The following is a 16,437-nucleotide window of genomic DNA, read 5'->3' on the forward strand; positions in this document are numbered from 1 at the left end:
CTGAATTTAATAAAGGACTTTAGGGTTGAATTAGTGCGGGGGAACTACCCCGCCCGCCTGAACACGAACAGCCCCGGGGGCAAGAACGAGTCTTCACCGAGATGGGAGCGACGGTCGCTGTTCTCCTTCGGGCCGCACGCGAGGCGACGCCAGGCCAGGCCGCCCGGCGGCCCCACCAAGAGCTCCCGCTGCCCCGCCCCGCCCCGCCCCGCCCCGCGCGGCTCGCTCCGCCGGGAGGGGCGGGAGCCAGGCGGCCCCGCGATCGAGGCGCTCGGCGGTTCGGGGGCTGGCTCGGCGGCTCGGGGTTTGATTCTCTCACCCGGCAGCCCGCGGAGCGGAGGTCGGTTGCTGGGCTGCCGCCGCAGTCGGGCGGACGGAGGCGCCTGGCCAGGGGGCAGCGGCGATGGAGGCGGCGGCCGATCCGCGGTACCCCCGGTCTTCCATCGAGGATGACTTCAACTACGGCAGCAACGTGGCCTCGGCCAGCGTCCACATCCGCATGGGTGAGACCCGGACTCGGGCCGGAGCCCCCGCCCCCCGCGAGCGGCTCCCCCTGCGGGGCCTGGAGCGTCCCCCCTTTAGCGTGGACTCCTCCGTCCCCTGCCCCGCGGGGCCTTTGTCCCTCGGTCCCCCGGCAGCCACGGCGGAGACCCTCTGGGTTCAGGGCGGCGCAAACCCCCGTCCCTGCTCCGCGCTGCCGCTTTCACTCGGCCTTGCCCGCGTTTCACTTCCTGTTTTCTCCCTGCGTGCGCCCCGGGTGCTGCCGTCCGAGCGGCGGGCGGGCCTTTTAACCCAGCTCCCTTCGCGAGGTCTAAAAACACCATATGGCTCTTGTGATTAGTTAGTAGGCTTTCTCCTAGTACCCACTCTAGGGTAATTCACCAAGCACTTACTTACCCAGGATGAGTACAGTTCAGGGGAAGGTCAGCTTGTTTTATCATCAAAAGTGGATTCAAATATAATTCTGAGATTCATGTAAGAGGCATTTCCTGCTATCCCAGCTGCTTCATCCATCACTTGATGGTTATAGCTTTAATTTATATTTTACTTTCTCACATTTTATCCAGAAAGTTATCTTTATCCAGACTTTGCAGAATTAGCAGAAAGTCAGTGCACCACTTAAATCCAATTTAAGCAGGACACCGGCCTTGCACTGGCGTTCTGCACAAGGCGTTCCCCCTCCTGACTTGAGGTACTGTCTCATATCAGAATGCGGGAAAGAGGCTGTGAACTCTTCTATTCAGATTTCACTTTTTTCTCACTAGGTGATTTAGTCTCTAGTATTCAGTTTGAACTTCAAGCAATGTTATGGAGGAAACATAAATGTCAAATTTGGCTTCTAGAACAGCTTTTAAAAAGTTAGTCAGGGAGACTGGAGGTTTTGAATCTATTGGTGTAGAAAAACATATTTTTTCTTGATCTTAAGAATTCAGGTGATGACATAAGGCTACTGATGTGAAGAGACTTTTTTTTGCTCTAAATGTGTGGCATCTGTGTTTATAAACCTATTCAGTACACTTAAATCATTTGGGACCATGTCTCTGCCCATACAGGATTTTTCAGCAGTCTTTTTTATAGAGCTGTGTCCAGCCTAATTTAAAATCCCAAGTAATGGGTCTTTTACCATCTTGGGAGACTGTTTATGATCTAATAGCCTACATTTTCTTTCTTTCATCCTGTTGCACCTAGTTATATCTCCACATACTGCACAGGTGCATTAGAGCTGTATGGTGAAAGGACTGTTACTGCTTTGCTCTGTGGCATGTTTTTATGCAGTTCAATAATTACGTCAGTTTCTGTTGTGTCCATATCACCATTGCAAACTCAGATTGAATTTGCTGTCTACTTTAAGTCCTAAAATGTGATTCAGCAATGAATATTCAAAGTTGACATGTCATTTTTGTTTCTTTATCCTAGCTTTTTTACGAAAAGTCTACAGTATTCTTTCAATTCAAGTTCTTTTGACCACAGTGACGTCTGCAATTTTTCTGTACTCTACTCCAGTTCAGACATTTGTGCATGAAAGGTAAAGTTCTTAAATGAAATGGGAAATCTTTTCAAAAAGTAAAATGTAGCTGGTGCAATGGTCGCTTTGGAATTTGTGGGAGGGAAGTGAGAGAGGATATTTAATTATATTAATATTTTTTACATCTCCCAGATATATTCTGAGTAAAACATCCTCTTTGTCTTTGGTTCTACAATTCTCTTTAACTGTATTCCTGTACTAGAAATCTTGGAATCTGACTAGATCTTGTTTACTTTCTTCCCATATTTCTCTTTCCTATCTTCTTACATATCCTGATCCTCTCTCCGCTGAGATACATGCCTTAATCTTTTCACATCTCAGCTAATGCAGTTTTTTTTTCTTATGGTCTTCCTAAATCCCTGCTTTTTGACTCAGCGTTTGGAATGCTCTATAGTCAAACTGTCACTTTCGTGTCCCAGGAAGCTGGACCATATCTTGCCCAATCCTCAGTCACTGTTTGTGGCTTCCTGGCCATTGCTAACTCACTGAGAATTATCCTGAAATTCTTCACATACCTGATTCTTTTTGCTTCAGAAATTGTATCTATTGCTCTCCAATGTTCCTTACTGTTTCTACTAGTGTCCCTTCACCACAACTGATCCTATTTGAGTTGGTTTTCCATCTGTATTATTTCATCTGGAACTTTCCCTCTCAGGCACTGTGCCACATACGCTCTTGTAATTTTGCCTTAACTTTTTTTTTCACTGTAATTTCAATAAAACAGCAGCACAAAATGCTATATAATGGATACCGTATAAAATCTGAATTATATTTATAGACCATGTCTACACTACAGCTTAAGTGAGTATAACTGATGTTGTTCAGGGGTGTGAACAAGCAACACAAGCCTGACCTAAGCATAGGTGTAGACAGTGCTATGTCAGCAGGAGAGCTCTTTCTCATTGGCTTAGAGCGTCTGCACGAGCAGTGCTACAGTGCTGTAAGATCTGTAGTGTAGACATGGCCATACTTGGAAACACCCCGTCGAATTCTGAAACTTCTTATGTTTTGCTTGGGGAACTACTTTATCAATTTCATTTCAGCAGCAAATTACTAGTTAATGTTTATGTTGAATTCTGTGTGAATTAGTGCATAAAATTACTTGTATCTGTTTGCAGAATCAGAGCCCGCGTGTATAAGTATTATGGATTTCTTTGTTTACAGATAAAAATTTCTTCTTTTTGCATTTTGCATATGTAGTGGGCTTATTTTTTCCCCTCCAAACACAAGTGTAATAGATCACTGTTTTAAATCCAGTTAATAGATCTTTGAACAGCCTGTATCTTTTGGTAAAAGGAACTCTCACACCCCTCAGTTTAGTATTACTGTAGACATATGGTATAAGTATTAGCTTCTTAAGAAAATGTGAGAGAGAGTAGTGTTACTACTTTTATTTAACTCTGACTTTCTTGTGTTAAATTTTACAGCCCTGCTTTGCTTTTGGCATCTGTGCTTGGATCTTTGGTTATGATTTTAGCACTAACCCTGTATAGACATCAGCATCCTGTTAATTTATACCTACTCTTTGGATTTGTAAGTAGCCTTATAATTTCATTCTTTACAAGAGTAATGCTTAATGTAAATTTTATTTGAAAATAACTTTTTAAAACAAACCAGTGGTGGCTAATTTATTTCATTGTACCTTTTTGCAAGGTATAGTATAAAATTCTCAGTCCTTCAGAATTTTTGTATGCTCCGGCCACACCTTGTTTCTGGATATCCTCCAATCAGTCTTCTGCAAGCTTCCTTATGGAAATAATACATCGTTTTGGGGCTTTAAACAGGTCTCAGCAAAGTTTTCTTTTTTTTTTTTTTGTCTTCTTTCTTTTTTAATATCTCCCTTGACTTTAAGGACTTTTTCTTTTGTCTGTAAGGTGCTGAATAGGAAACATGGGACTCAAGGAAATTTCTGTGTTACCATACTTACTAAACCATTAAACAATGGATAGCTGAGATCAAGCACAGTCATTGACAGGGACCAGTAGTGGTTTCTAGTGTATAAGATTAAAATCGATTTTCTCCTTCTTGGTGCTAAGAGTTTCGAGCATGTTTCCAATCCAAAGAGCATATGAATGAGCTAGTCTCAATTTTTGATCCCGTGCATGATAATATATAACTACCAGTCAGCCCATATGTAGAATTTAGTAGTTATCACAGTCACCCTCCAATAGCCTAAGGAGTTCTTGTCCCAAGTAATGGGACAGTTCAGTCTGCCAAAAAGAGATGCTTTGGTTGCACCACTAGCATTCCTCTGGCTTTGACATCTTGGAAGAAGTTGTGTAAATTGTATTCTTCAAATCTGAAGAGATCTATCAGGTTTTCCTGACTTATAAGACACAAAGATGTTTTCTCCAAAAGCCATGCAGAGGGTCCCTTATCTTAATTGGAATGTAGATTTATATTTGTCTGTTTCTGTACTTGTGATGCAGAAAACGTTCAGGGTTTTGTTCAAGTTGTTTAAAATGAAATAATTTTTGTAAAAGTTACATCCAAGTACAGTATGGAATGTTGTATTCCAATAGATTTCCTCAACAGTTTAAACATTACACACTGCAAAAAGGATAGGACAAAACTGTAAGTTTGGGACATAATAGATGTAAAGAAAGTGAGGGCTCAGAACAGTTGATTTGATCCAACAGGTACTCCTGAAGAAATTCTGTGCCAAAAATTAAAAATTATGCGCGCAATATTTTAAAATTCCACAAATATTATTTGTCAATAAATAAATGTGGCTCCAGTGGGGAGCGCAGACCACTGGCTGCACTGAGGTGGGAGATCACCTTGAACCCCACCCCCCTCCAGTACAGGGACTTAGCAGTGAGGCTACACCTGACCCTGAAACAGGCCTGCCCCAGAAACCCCCCAGGGCCCTGCCCCTCTGCGCCAGGCGCATCAGGTGTGGGTGCACAGGCTCAGCCCAGCAGGATCCAAGTGTGGAGGGCCTTAGTGTAGGGGGATCCAAGTGTGGGGTGAGAGGTTTCTGTGTGGGGCAATCTGGGTGCGAGCAGCTCAGTGGCAGATCTGGATGCACGGGGACTCATTGGGGGTTCCAGATGCAGGGGCAATGGGACTCTGCAGGGGATCCACATGAAGGTGGTTGGGGCTCAGGGAGGGAGGGTCTGGATGTGGGGGGCTCGGGAGGGGGTCTGGATGCTAGGGGAGTGGGGCTAGGTGGGAGGGGTCCAAGTGCAGCTGGTTGGGGCTCAGTGGGGTGGGGGTCTGGTGTGGGAGGGCTCATCTGGGGGGGGGTCCAGGTGTAGGGAGCTGGGGCTTGTTGCAGTGAGACCTGTTTAATGTGGGAGCCCCAGTTGCTGCTGAGAGGATGCCGCATGCTGGACTCCCGCTTCCCCCTGTGATTCCCCTATCCCCTTTTCTTCCCCATCTCATCCTCCTCCCCCACTGCTCCATTCCCCTCCCCTCACTCACACATTCCCCTCCCCTTGCCCTATTCCGCCCCCCCTTCCTTCCAGATTGCCTCTTCCCCTCCCCCCCAACTTCCTTCCTCATTACCCCCGCCCCCCACTTACTCAGCCCCACTGCAGGCAGTCACTGTTGCACAGAAAACAGGAAGGGTCCCAGCACACAGAAGGAGAGCATGACTGGCACTAGGATCCAGGAGGTGGCATTCACCTGCAGAGTCACTGGAGCCCAGACACAGCCTCCTTCAGTTGGGCAGCTCTGTGCTTGCAGAAATGGGGTGGGGGGAGGGCAGTGGCACAAAACCTCGTGTGCCCCCCATACCTTACCTCTGTTTGGGGGGAGCAAGCCCCCCTCCCTCCCCCCAAGAAAACTGAACCCATGGTTGTCCCCACATCCCAGCCCTCGGCTTCCCTTTGCTTCCCTGTCATTTTCAGCAGGGAAGCAAAGAGTGGGGGCATTTTCTGCCAGCATGCAGTACCACAGAATTCCCCCAAGAGTAAACAGGATAAAAGCAGCCAAGGTACTGTTCCGAAAACCTTTTTTTCCCCCTCATGTTTTCTTTAATGAATACTAAAACTAAGGAAAATTCCAAGTTTTGTTTCAGTCCTGTGCCAGTACAACAGTAGTGGATTTGATTTCAAGCTAGTTGGTCAAGGGAAAGGAGTTAAGGACACAAGTACATACTTCCACCCCATAGTCGTAAAATTCCCCTAAGAAAGTATTTTAATACTGAAAAATATACAGACAGAGAAACTGAAAACAGTTCAGTTATAACAACAGTTCTGAGAAACCTATCTACCTTTTTATTGTTATTTAAGGGAAATTTTTAGCCACATAACTTAAAATTGTCATGTACCATAAGATAGGCTGTGAAATAAAAATTACATGTAACAATTGTACTCTCTCCTGGATAGTAAGACATACTGTATTTTCCATTTTTTGACTTACTGAGAGCTTTATTTTTAAAAACTTTCAGTTTTTAAATAAACTAGCATGTTTCTATAGCACATGGTACATTCTGCATATAGTAAAAGATTATGTAGCAAAATACTTAAACTACAAACTGGTGAATGTGTACAGTGTTTTCATATGAATATCTTTAGTTTATGCTTTTTTTCCATTTCTTCTCATAGACCCTTTTGGAAGCATTGACTGTTGCTATTACAGGTAAACAAACGCTAGTCATTCTAATACTGCCTGTTGATTTCAGACAGAAATAGGGAAAGGAATCGGACATGTTGCACCCATTGCTGTTTAAAACTGCCAAATATGACCTGACTGGTGACAGAGCTCTTATTTTGGATTTGCACACATGATTTCAACATGTGTAGCAAAGTCTTGGGAGCAGAGGGAGGAAATCAGATTATCATCCTTTCTTCCTGTTAAATAGAAGTTCTACATTTGCTTTGTATCCCTATGACTTGACTGTTAAAGAGTAGGAGAAAAGATACCACTTTCCCATTGCAGGAATGGGATTAGTACCCTGTCTTCCCTCTCTGCTCTTGGATCTAGCTTTCCTTGCACAAGTCTGAAAATGTTTTTTAGCACAGGTACAAAAGATTTGACATGCCCATTTAAGAAAGCTAACCCTATACCAAAAATGTTAAGAACCAGCAAAAGTAGAAGCATATGGTACGTGTGTACTGTATATATCAGTCTCAAGATTGTGAGGTCAAATCTAACCAGCTTTCTCACACTGACAATCTATAAATACAAAAACCTCATCACAATGTTTATTTATATGCACAGCATACTATTTTTAAATAATTGACTTTTTTCTGTTTACAGTGACTTTCTATGATGTATCAGTTGTCTTACAAGCTTTTATTCTGACTACTGCTTTGCAGTCCAAGAGAGATTTCAGCAAATTCGGAGCAGGGTAGGTTCCCTTATTGTACTGTTTTAAAAGCACAAGTATTACAGATACAGGAATAAAAGTCAGTCCTACAGAAAGCTGAGTTGTGTAATTGATTTAAGGGAATCTTATGGGTGTTCTGAGTTTTAATTTTTGTTTTTATATAGGTCCCTCCTTTGGCAAATAGTTTATTTTGCAGTTGTGCTATTTATGTTAACAATTTTAAAACTATAATGTTAGTATTACACTAGCAAACTATTTATTTGCATTTTTCACTGAAATATCAAGGAACTTTCAAATAGCAAATCATTAACGGCAGTTTTCATTGCTAGCTGCAACAGAGAGATTGTGGGTGGATGGGAGGGGGTGTTTGTGTGTATTTGCATGTATATGCGAATAACTGTTAGAGTATTCAAGGTGTTTTTCTGTGGGATGGAAAAATTTGAAGAAAATTTTGAAATAATAGTAATATAGCTAACACACGAATGTCTTTTTTTCCAGGCTGTTTGCTTGCTTGTGGATTTTCATCCTCTCCAGTCTCTTGAGGGTAAGATATATTGTGTTCAGGGCTAGAAGTGATTGTTTGACATAACTAGTAACTGAAACAAAATACTTAACACCTAATTACATATATTTGTAAAAGAATACAATTGTTAGAATAGGACATGCTTGAGAACTCAAAAAATGAAAGTTATACAAATCTTGGAATAGACTTATCAAAAATGCCAAAGTGACTTAGGATCATCAGTCCCATTTTCAATACACTTTGACTTTCAATAAGACCTGGGTTCCTAAGTCACTTGAGTGCTGTTGATAATTTTATCCTTGATCAATAATAAGCCAGTGTATCATGTACGTGTCTCCAATTGGCTAACTATAAAGGGAATTCACTACAAATTAATGTAGTGATGAATTATCTGTAATTAAACTATTAAAACGTACTGTTCAGTCACCATTTTGTAGAAATCTTTCATTTATATTGTAAGTCCAAAAGCTGTGGGTATTGCTGATGCAATCTATGAATGTTATTGGCACAAGTTATGTTGTAACCTTTGACCACATTTTTCAAATTGATTTCTGTAGGATGCTGGTTTTGGCAGTGTGAAATTGGGAGTATGTTTGATTGGGAAAGAACTTAACCAAACTAGATATCTGGATTGACTGGAACCAGGCAGGATGGCCACTTTTTTTTTTTCCTTCATTGTCCTTCACTATTACTGTCCTGAAAGCAGAGCTTCCTCTGAGGCATTGCTTCTAATGACACAAATTTGGAATGATAGGGAGAGACCAGTTGTTCTCAAACTGTGGGTTGGGACCCCATTTTAATGGGGTCGCCGGGGCCAACATAAGCTTGCTGGGACCCAGGGCAGAAGCCCGAACTCCACCCCCACCTAGTGTGGCAGGTCTCAGTCTCCGCTCCCCTCCTGGGGTCATGTAGTAACTTTGTTGTCAGAAGGGGTTCGTGGTGCAATGGAAGTTTGAGAACCTCTGGGATAGACAACACTGAAGGCTCTAGCATACAGCCTGCACTTTTTTGCAGAAAATACGTGTTCAGTTTGTCACTGTCTTACTCCTTCAGTTTGGAGTACTGCAAAAGCAGTGTGCTCAGCCCCTGGACAATACTTTGCATCACCCAGTAGCAACCCCCCCAGCTCATTTAGGCCCTTATCCTGCAAACACCTATGCACATGCTTAACTTCACTACTGTGAGTAGTCTTACTGAATCAGTAGTATATATGTAAATATACTGAGTTTTGAAGTAAATCATATCTAATCCACATCTCCTAGAAGAATGGTGACACTGACCTGAGACCTCAAGGGTGGGGGTGTTAATTTGAGTGGGGAAAACAAAAGTTTGGAATTTTCTCTTCTACTACTGGCTTTTAGTAATATGTATATTCCTGTACAAGGGCAAAGTATTTACAATCGTCTAACCGTAGTTTTGTTTTAATAGTGAAGTGCCTTTGTATAAGAAATTTGAACTTACAAATGTTTTCCCTTCTCACGTTATCATTTGGTTATAGCTGTTTTTCTATAGTGAGACAATAGAGCTGTTGTTTGCTGCTGCGGGAGCGCTGCTGTTCTGCGGATTTATCATCTATGACACTCATTTACTGATGCACAGACTGTCCCCGGAAGAGTATATATTGGCTGCCATCAATCTCTACTTAGATATCATCAATCTGTTCCTGCACCTGCTGCGCCTACTAGAAGCATTAAATAAAAAATAACTGTAGGTGACCTGTAGTGAAACTCCTCCATAAATAGTGAAATGTGGTGTTTAGAGGGTTGAGTCTAAATAGGATTGGTTTTGATTATATACAAACTGCAGTATATTTTGAGATCGAATCTTACTATTTTTCCATTCCATGATTACTGAATCTTTTTCTCAGAAATGAAAGGGTTTTATGTAACTGATGCGTTTCTGCTCAAAATATATATTTTACTTTAGTTGCACCCTGCAGCCATTTCAGTTACTTTTGTAACGGCTTTATTTGTGACCAGGGTAGTTTTTGATGAAAATGCTTGTCAACTTCTGATAGCCCTAACACGAACAGTTAGAAAATCCCATCATTTTATTTTTGCTATCCTATAATTGTTGCGGATGGTTCCTTTGGAATCATAAATCTATCTGGATAATATAAGATCAAGTCTTTTCATTTTGTTAGTGTATAGTGATATTTTACATAAGCTAAAATTCTCTCATTCTAAAAATGTATATTAGTGGGATCTTGATTTGAAAGACTTGGAATTATTAACTAGTAAAACATAACTACACTTCCTTTAAAAGATTTTAATCTACTCTGGTTTAGAGCTATGACATTATTTTATTACCAAGGACAAGTATAAACAGAACAATACAGAGTGTTAGATTGCTCAATTATTTATTGCTTATCTTTCAGCTGTTGATTAACATAAATATAATTGAAAGATGGAATGTGGTTTTGCACATATAAAAATGTTGAGTCTGCATAGAATTGTAAATGTTTGCATGTATTAAAATTGGAAAATCTTAATCCTAAAATCTGTTCATCTAGCTGTATGGATTGGAGAGCTCCAAAGATCAGATAGTGGAGAGAACTAAAAATGTAAACCATTGCTTAGCAGCAGCTCTTGTTACTTGGGAGACCTGGGTTCTGATGTGAATGTGGGTTGTGTTTTCCAGGCTGGTGAAATTTTGGAAAGCCAGTGAGGGCAAAATAAGAGGAGGCAAAGTGAAAGTTGTTCTTAGCAATAAAGAACTGGGATAGTTTAGGACCAGGTATGCAGTTGGCTTGCTGAGAAGTTGGTCAAGGAGGACTGTAAGTGAATGTTCCACCTGCTCTTATATTTGAGCTGTATTAAGAAATATAATAAAATTTTAAATGTTCAGTAACAAGATCAAATGCATAAGTCTTTGGAGTTACTTTTACATTGTGTGTGTTTACTGTTAATTTTGTCTAGAAAATAGCACCTTATTTTCCGTCGGGTTTTATCCGCGAATAAAATGTTGGATGTGTTGAACACATTTTTTAGTATCTGAATATGATCACTTATGAAACAAATGCAGGAGGACTAATTTAGCCATCCTCCAGTATAGCTTATGTGTACATTTATTAAGGCTGCTGAAGGACCAAGTTCTCCTAGGTATTTTCAACCTGCATCGTTGGGCTTTTTACTAGATAAAGCACTTTCCTCTGAGTAAACTAGTCTCTAATTCAACAACTCAGATCTGCCTCTGTACTGTGGGGAAAGCAGCAGTGCCTTGCAAACGGTGACCCAATGTCTAGACCCTAGAGACTGTAGAATACAGGGTAATGTGTCAGTTTCTGTAGCTGGTATCAGAGGGTTAAGTAGCCACCTTAGTCTGGATCTGTAAAAGCAGCAAAGAGTCCTGTGACACCTTATAGACTAACAGACGTATTGGAGCATGAGCTTTTGTGGGTGAATACAAACAGGTGAGTGAATTCACCCTCGAAAGCTTATGCTCCAATACCTCTGTTAGTCTATAAGATGCGCCAGGACTCTTTGCCGCTGTTTCTGCAGTTGTTCTGCTTCAAGGCCAGCAGGGGTCTGGCCGCAGGGCTGCTGTTGCCGCACAGCAGCTCCTGGGGAGACAGTGACTGCGGAGGGGATCCCTGGCCCCAGCCAAGGTGGATGCCGTGCCAGCTACGGGCCCCAGCTTCGCGCTGGTCACCACGTGCCCGGCGCCGCGCACACTCCCTTTCGCAGGAGAGGTTTGCTACAACTGCCCCCGCCCCGAACGGGTTAACTCAGCGGCCCACAGGCCCCGCCCCCGGCTTGTGGCTCTATACGTGTACGGGCTCCACCATCGCCCCGCCCCGCCCCGCGGGACTGCGCACGCGCCACACAGACACCGGAAGGCAGGTGCTGTTGTGCAACTGGCAGTCGGGCGCGTGGGGGAGCCGGTTCCGTGCGACTCTCGGTGAGTGGATTCTGGAGCGCGCGCGGCCCCTGGCCCCGGCCCCAGCCCCCCGGTGCCCAGCTGCGGCCCCTGCCCTGGGAAGCGGCCGAGCCCGGAGATCGCGTGCTCCGCCGGGGCCTTCCCCAGTGGGGGGAGGGGTGCGCGCGGCCGCCTGTGAGTGTCGCGGGGCGGTTGTGGGCTGAGACCTGGCTGCTGTAGCGACACCTCCTCCCCGCCGCCGCCGAGCCGAGCCGCGCTCCAGCCCACGGGAGGCGCCCGCTGTTACCTGGGGAAACCCTCGGCGCGCTGGCCGCCCGCGGCCCGGGCGCGGGGTCAGCCCCCGGCTGTGTCCAGCGAGTGGGTGGGGCCGCCTGGAGCCCACCCGCACCTCAGCACAGGGCTAGGGGCCGGGCTTCTCCTCGCCCGCTCGGGGCCCGGGGCTGGGGCTGGGGCTGGTCGGGGGGCGAGGGGAAGTGGTGGGTTTACAGGCGAAGTGTCCAGGTTCGGACGATTAGTTTGTTGTTGTTTGGTCACCTCTCCCTCATCTCAGCTAAAATCAAAAATGGCCAAGAGTTTAAGGAGTAAATGGAAGAGAAAGATGCGCGCTGAGAAAAGGAAGAAGAACGCGCCGAAGGAACTCAGCCGATTAAAAAACATCCTGAAAGCAAATGCTGATGTTGTAATGGAGGAGGCTAAAGAAATAGCCACGGTGATCACCCCCGAGAAAGTCAAAGATCAAGGGGGTGAGTTTGGTTTTAATTTTGCTGCGCTATTTGTTGGGCTCCAGAGAAAAACACAGCCCAGGTTCTGAAACCCACAGCTGTGAATCTCTGCTGCGGCTCAGCCCCTTCATGGGTTCAGTTGACTGAGCTCAGTGCACACCCAGGGGGCTCCGTGCATCCCTCCATTTCTGCCACGAACTCCCTGTGTGCACCACCCTCCCATCCCCCTTTATTTCGTGGACTCCCTGCAACCATTTCCTCTCTCATGTCCCTCCCCACCACCACCACCTTTCTGGTTTTCAAGCCTGGAATGGAGTAGCAATGGGGGTGGGGAGGGGAATTGCCTTTTTTTAACCTTGTTTTTCATTGTAGTTGGTACTAGTGACCCTTCATTTCACCCATCAACATTACAGAAAAGACAGTATCTATAATCCATAGTAGCTCTGAACTGTAATATCATAGTCCATGTTGTTCCTCTCTCCTAACAACATGGTTCCATTACCAGCTCCTGCTCCTAAATTCCATGGGTTTGCACACTCCTTCCCCCATCCAGCAACTAGCTCCTGCTCTCAACAACTGGTACTTGGCTTGGGGAAGAGCATCTGTCCAAATGCACGCTCCAGACCCGCTCCTTTGCTGTGGCAAACAGCATTATTTAGAAGGGATCATCCTGTGTTGCATTTTTTTGGGGCCCGAAGAAATCCCTTATGGAAACTCCTGATACTGAAAAAATTATGGCATGTGTGAAGAGAGATTATATTGGTTACTGTTTGTAAATCTAGTGTTTCTAAGTGTCCTGTGTGAAGCTGATTCAAATATTTTTATTGACTTTTGTAAATGCTTTCTTTTTTCAGACGAAGTTAAGATGGATACACAGATTAAAAGAAACAAAAAGAATCTTTTAGACCAATATGGACAGTACCCAGTATGGATGAATCCCAGACAGAGGAAGAAGCTTAAGGCAAAACGTGTTAAAGGAAAAAACAAATCCAAGGTGGCCAAAGGATTAGCATGGTAGCTTTGAAGAAATTTGAAGGGTGGAAAAGAGACTGTGTAGAAAACGGAGGCCACCAAAGATTAAGAGTATGTGATCAGGCTGGGTCCAGCTACCAAGTGTAAATTATCATTAAGTCTGGAGACTCTATTAGATCAGAAATTGTTGAAAGGGACATCAATTTTATATCTAGTTAATTTTAAAAGAAAATGAGTTAAGTGTTTTGCCTGCTTTTGAGTCCCCTGACCGATACTTGTGGTTGTACATTTTAAAATATTTTTCTCACTTGTTGCTGTGGTGTTCTTGAACACAGGAACAACTGGAGAAACCATGGAACCAACTATGCACTATAGGAGGTAAAATATTTTTAGACAGAAGCATGTTCTGTAAATTGACAGTATCCCTTTAATTTTCCTGTAGAGCTTCTTTTTTTGGAGTTCTGATGTTTGTTTTAATACTGAACTATTAAATTATGAAAACATATTATGTGACTTTATATAGACATTATAAACTGAAATTTGGTTCAAATCAAAACATAGAAAACCCAAACAAATAAAAATGTTGTTAGTGATTATCTTTTAAAATTCCAATAGAAAAGGTTATTTTTAAACAAACAAACCTTGTGTTACAGTGTTTGCAACCCAAACATTACAGCACTGAGAAATTGAAAGTAAAATAGACTTAATGGATTTTCGTTGTCCATCTGAAAGAATGCAAAGGCATAAACAGTAAAAAAAACAAAAAACCCCCGTAAACTGTACTTTAAACATTTTTGGTACAGTTGTAATATAGGTAAATAAACATGTTGGCAATACATGTGTGATTCTTTTTAAAGTAGACAAATATCTCCTTAATTTGATATTCCTGTATCATAGTTTACAGACTAGACACAAGATCCCAAGTATCGTGTGATTACAAAGCAAATGCTACATCCAGTTACACATTACATATTGATCGACAGTAGTACATAATGACAGATATGAGAATGTTACCCTATACCTTTATGTTTTTAAGAGAGGCTCTTGTTTAAAAAATGGATATAATTAAGATCCCACTCGTGCAATATGTTGTCCATTGAAGGATCTTTTACCCACAGATCCCCACCCATGTAAAGTGTATTTCAGGACTGGGACCTAAGTATTCTGATTGCCCAATGGTTACATATCGGTATGTGTAATATGTGGTAACTGTGCAACACAAAGGGAATAAGATTTATGCTTTTTAAAGGAAAGAGATACCAGTTTAAGATACTATGTTAAAAACAAACAAATGTTGGGCAGCTTGGTGTTATTACTTAAGAAATTTTTCTAGATTCCAAGAGAAATTTTTGTTATTAATGAGTTGTGGAAGGAGGGATTTCTTTTCCTTTTCAGTGCTCAAGTAAAATCAGGTGAAAAGATCCTGCAGGATAGAACACTAAATAGACAGAAGTTATTAGGAGGCAATAAGGGAAATGTATGCATAAAATCTATTTGAATATTGTCAGGTTTCAGAGTAACAGCCGTGTTAGTCTGTATTCGCAAAAAGAAAAGGAGTACTTGTGGCACCATAGAGACTAATCAGTTTGTTTGAGCATAAGCTTTCGTGAGCTACAGCTCACTTCATCGGATGCATACTGTGGAAAGTATAGACGATCTTTTTACACACACAAAGCATGGAAAAAATGGGTGTTAACCTTTTGTAGTGGTAAACACCCATTTTTTCCATGCTTTGTGTGTGTAAAAAGATCTTCTACACTTTCCACAGTATGCATCCGATGAAGTGAGCTATAGCTCACTTCAGCTTATGCTCATATAAATTGGTTAGTCTCTAAGGTGCCACAAGTACTCCTTTTCTTTTTTGAATATTGTGTATTTGTCTGTTTCCTATAATGAGACTTCAAATTTGACCTGGTTACTTAAGTAGATTAAGGTATAAACTTACCCAATATTGTACAGTTAATATATAGTATCCATCTGCTGATTTCATTACAGCTGTCATACTGCAAAACAGAAAATACCACATTTAGTTAAACTATTTGAATATTAAATGTGAAACGTCCTTTAGATTTGAACTATGTTTAAATTGGCTAATAAGGAAGAGAATATCCCATGATTTTTTTAAACAAAAGAATCACCTGTTTACTGAGAAATTAAATAACAGCCACTTTGTATTTCTTTACAATTTTCATTCTGTGGCTCACATTCTGTCCTGTATGTGTTTGCCCCATTGAGGTTTAAGGGTTTCTCAGGTGTAACAAGAGGACAGAATTTGGCTCTTTCTAGGACCAGCAGAGGGAGCCCAGAGTTGTCATGTTTGTTTGCTCTTCTGCAAAAAAGAAAGTAGATAAAATCAGGGTAATTTCAAGCTCCAATATACGTGCTTGTGGAAGAGGAATCAATGATTGCTAACTGCTCTAGATTTTATAGAGCTCTTTGTCAATTTCTTTCCTGCTCTGACAGGACCAGAAATGGGGCCATGTTCCAGCTGCTTCCCTGTTTTATTTATCTTGCCAGCTGTGCCCTGGCACTCTCCCTTTAACATCTTCCCCCATGTTCCACCTGAGCCTCTGTTGCTATCACCACAGGTGGGCATGAGCTGGAGGACTGAGCGTTTTTCAGAGGTTCAGTGGTGCCACAGGAAAATCGTCTTACTCTGAAGAGCGTCTGCAAAGAATGTGCATGGGGCTGGACATTAATACTGTATAACTTTATTTTGCATTTACAGTCCACATAAACTGCTTTCTTGAACAGCTGTGTTTGTATACACAAAAGGTGTGAGATGACTTTAATTGTAATAAAGTGAAGGTTTGTTGCAGCACAAGATTTATAATGCATTATACTCTTTTAGATGATGGAAGAATTTCAGCTCTTGCATCTTTGTTATAAATTTATTTTTATTGTTTCTATTACCATAGTGGCTACGAGCCCCAGGCTCTGTACAAACAAAACAAAAAGATAGCTTGTAAGCCCTTTCAGGCAGGAACTAAGTCTAAGTGTAAGACAAGACAACAGATGGATATAGCTAGACAAGGGG

At 42.4% G+C, this 16,437-nt stretch overlaps 2 protein-coding genes across 2 annotated transcripts; both read left to right on the top strand.

Annotated features, from left to right (window-relative positions):
* Window positions 1-234: 234 nt before the first annotated feature.
* TMBIM4 (transmembrane BAX inhibitor motif containing 4) lies at window positions 235-10,819 on the top strand. The gene is made up of 7 exons (XM_077833331.1): window positions 235-503; window positions 1,918-2,026; window positions 3,454-3,559; window positions 6,580-6,613; window positions 7,235-7,325; window positions 7,803-7,848; window positions 9,326-10,819. Exons 1-7 carry the CDS (start codon window positions 404-406, stop codon window positions 9,530-9,532), a joined length of 693 nt encoding a protein of 230 aa, XP_077689457.1. The 5' UTR covers window positions 235-403; the 3' UTR covers window positions 9,533-10,819.
* An 816-nt stretch (window positions 10,820-11,635) lies between these two features.
* Window positions 11,636-14,236, top strand: LLPH (LLP homolog, long-term synaptic facilitation factor). Its single transcript, XM_077833321.1, has 3 exons — window positions 11,636-11,727; window positions 12,257-12,449; window positions 13,283-14,236. The coding sequence occupies exons 2-3, from the start codon at window positions 12,269-12,271 to the stop codon at window positions 13,444-13,446; spliced, it is 345 nt and encodes a 114-aa protein (XP_077689447.1). The 5' UTR covers window positions 11,636-11,727; window positions 12,257-12,268; the 3' UTR covers window positions 13,447-14,236.
* The last annotated feature ends 2,201 nt before the right edge of the window (window positions 14,237-16,437 follow it).

Source organism: Eretmochelys imbricata, chromosome 1 (genome assembly GCF_965152235.1).
Source record: "Eretmochelys imbricata isolate rEreImb1 chromosome 1, rEreImb1.hap1, whole genome shotgun sequence".
In the NCBI taxonomy this organism is placed as follows: Eukaryota; Metazoa; Chordata; order Testudines; family Cheloniidae; genus Eretmochelys; species Eretmochelys imbricata.

What these genes read in the sequence shown, in the direction of transcription:
- LLPH (XM_077833321.1), top strand. Translation starts at nt 12,269, where the DNA reads ATGGCCAAGAGTTTAAGGAGTAAATGGAAGAGAAAGATGCGCGCTGAG. An exon ending in GAAAGTCAAAGATCAAGGGG is followed by an intron (nt 12,450 to 13,282) that starts GTGAGTTTGGTT and finishes TTCTTTTTTCAG; the next exon opens with ACGAAGTTAAGATGGATACA.
- TMBIM4 (XM_077833331.1), top strand. Translation starts at nt 404, where the DNA reads ATGGAGGCGGCGGCCGATCCGCGGTACCCCCGGTCTTCCATCGAGGAT. An exon ending in ATTGACTGTTGCTATTACAG is followed by an intron (nt 6,614 to 7,234) that starts GTAAACAAACGC and finishes TTCTGTTTACAG; the next exon opens with TGACTTTCTATGATGTATCA. An exon ending in TCCTCTCCAGTCTCTTGAGG is followed by an intron (nt 7,849 to 9,325) that starts GTAAGATATATT and finishes ATTTGGTTATAG; the next exon opens with CTGTTTTTCTATAGTGAGAC.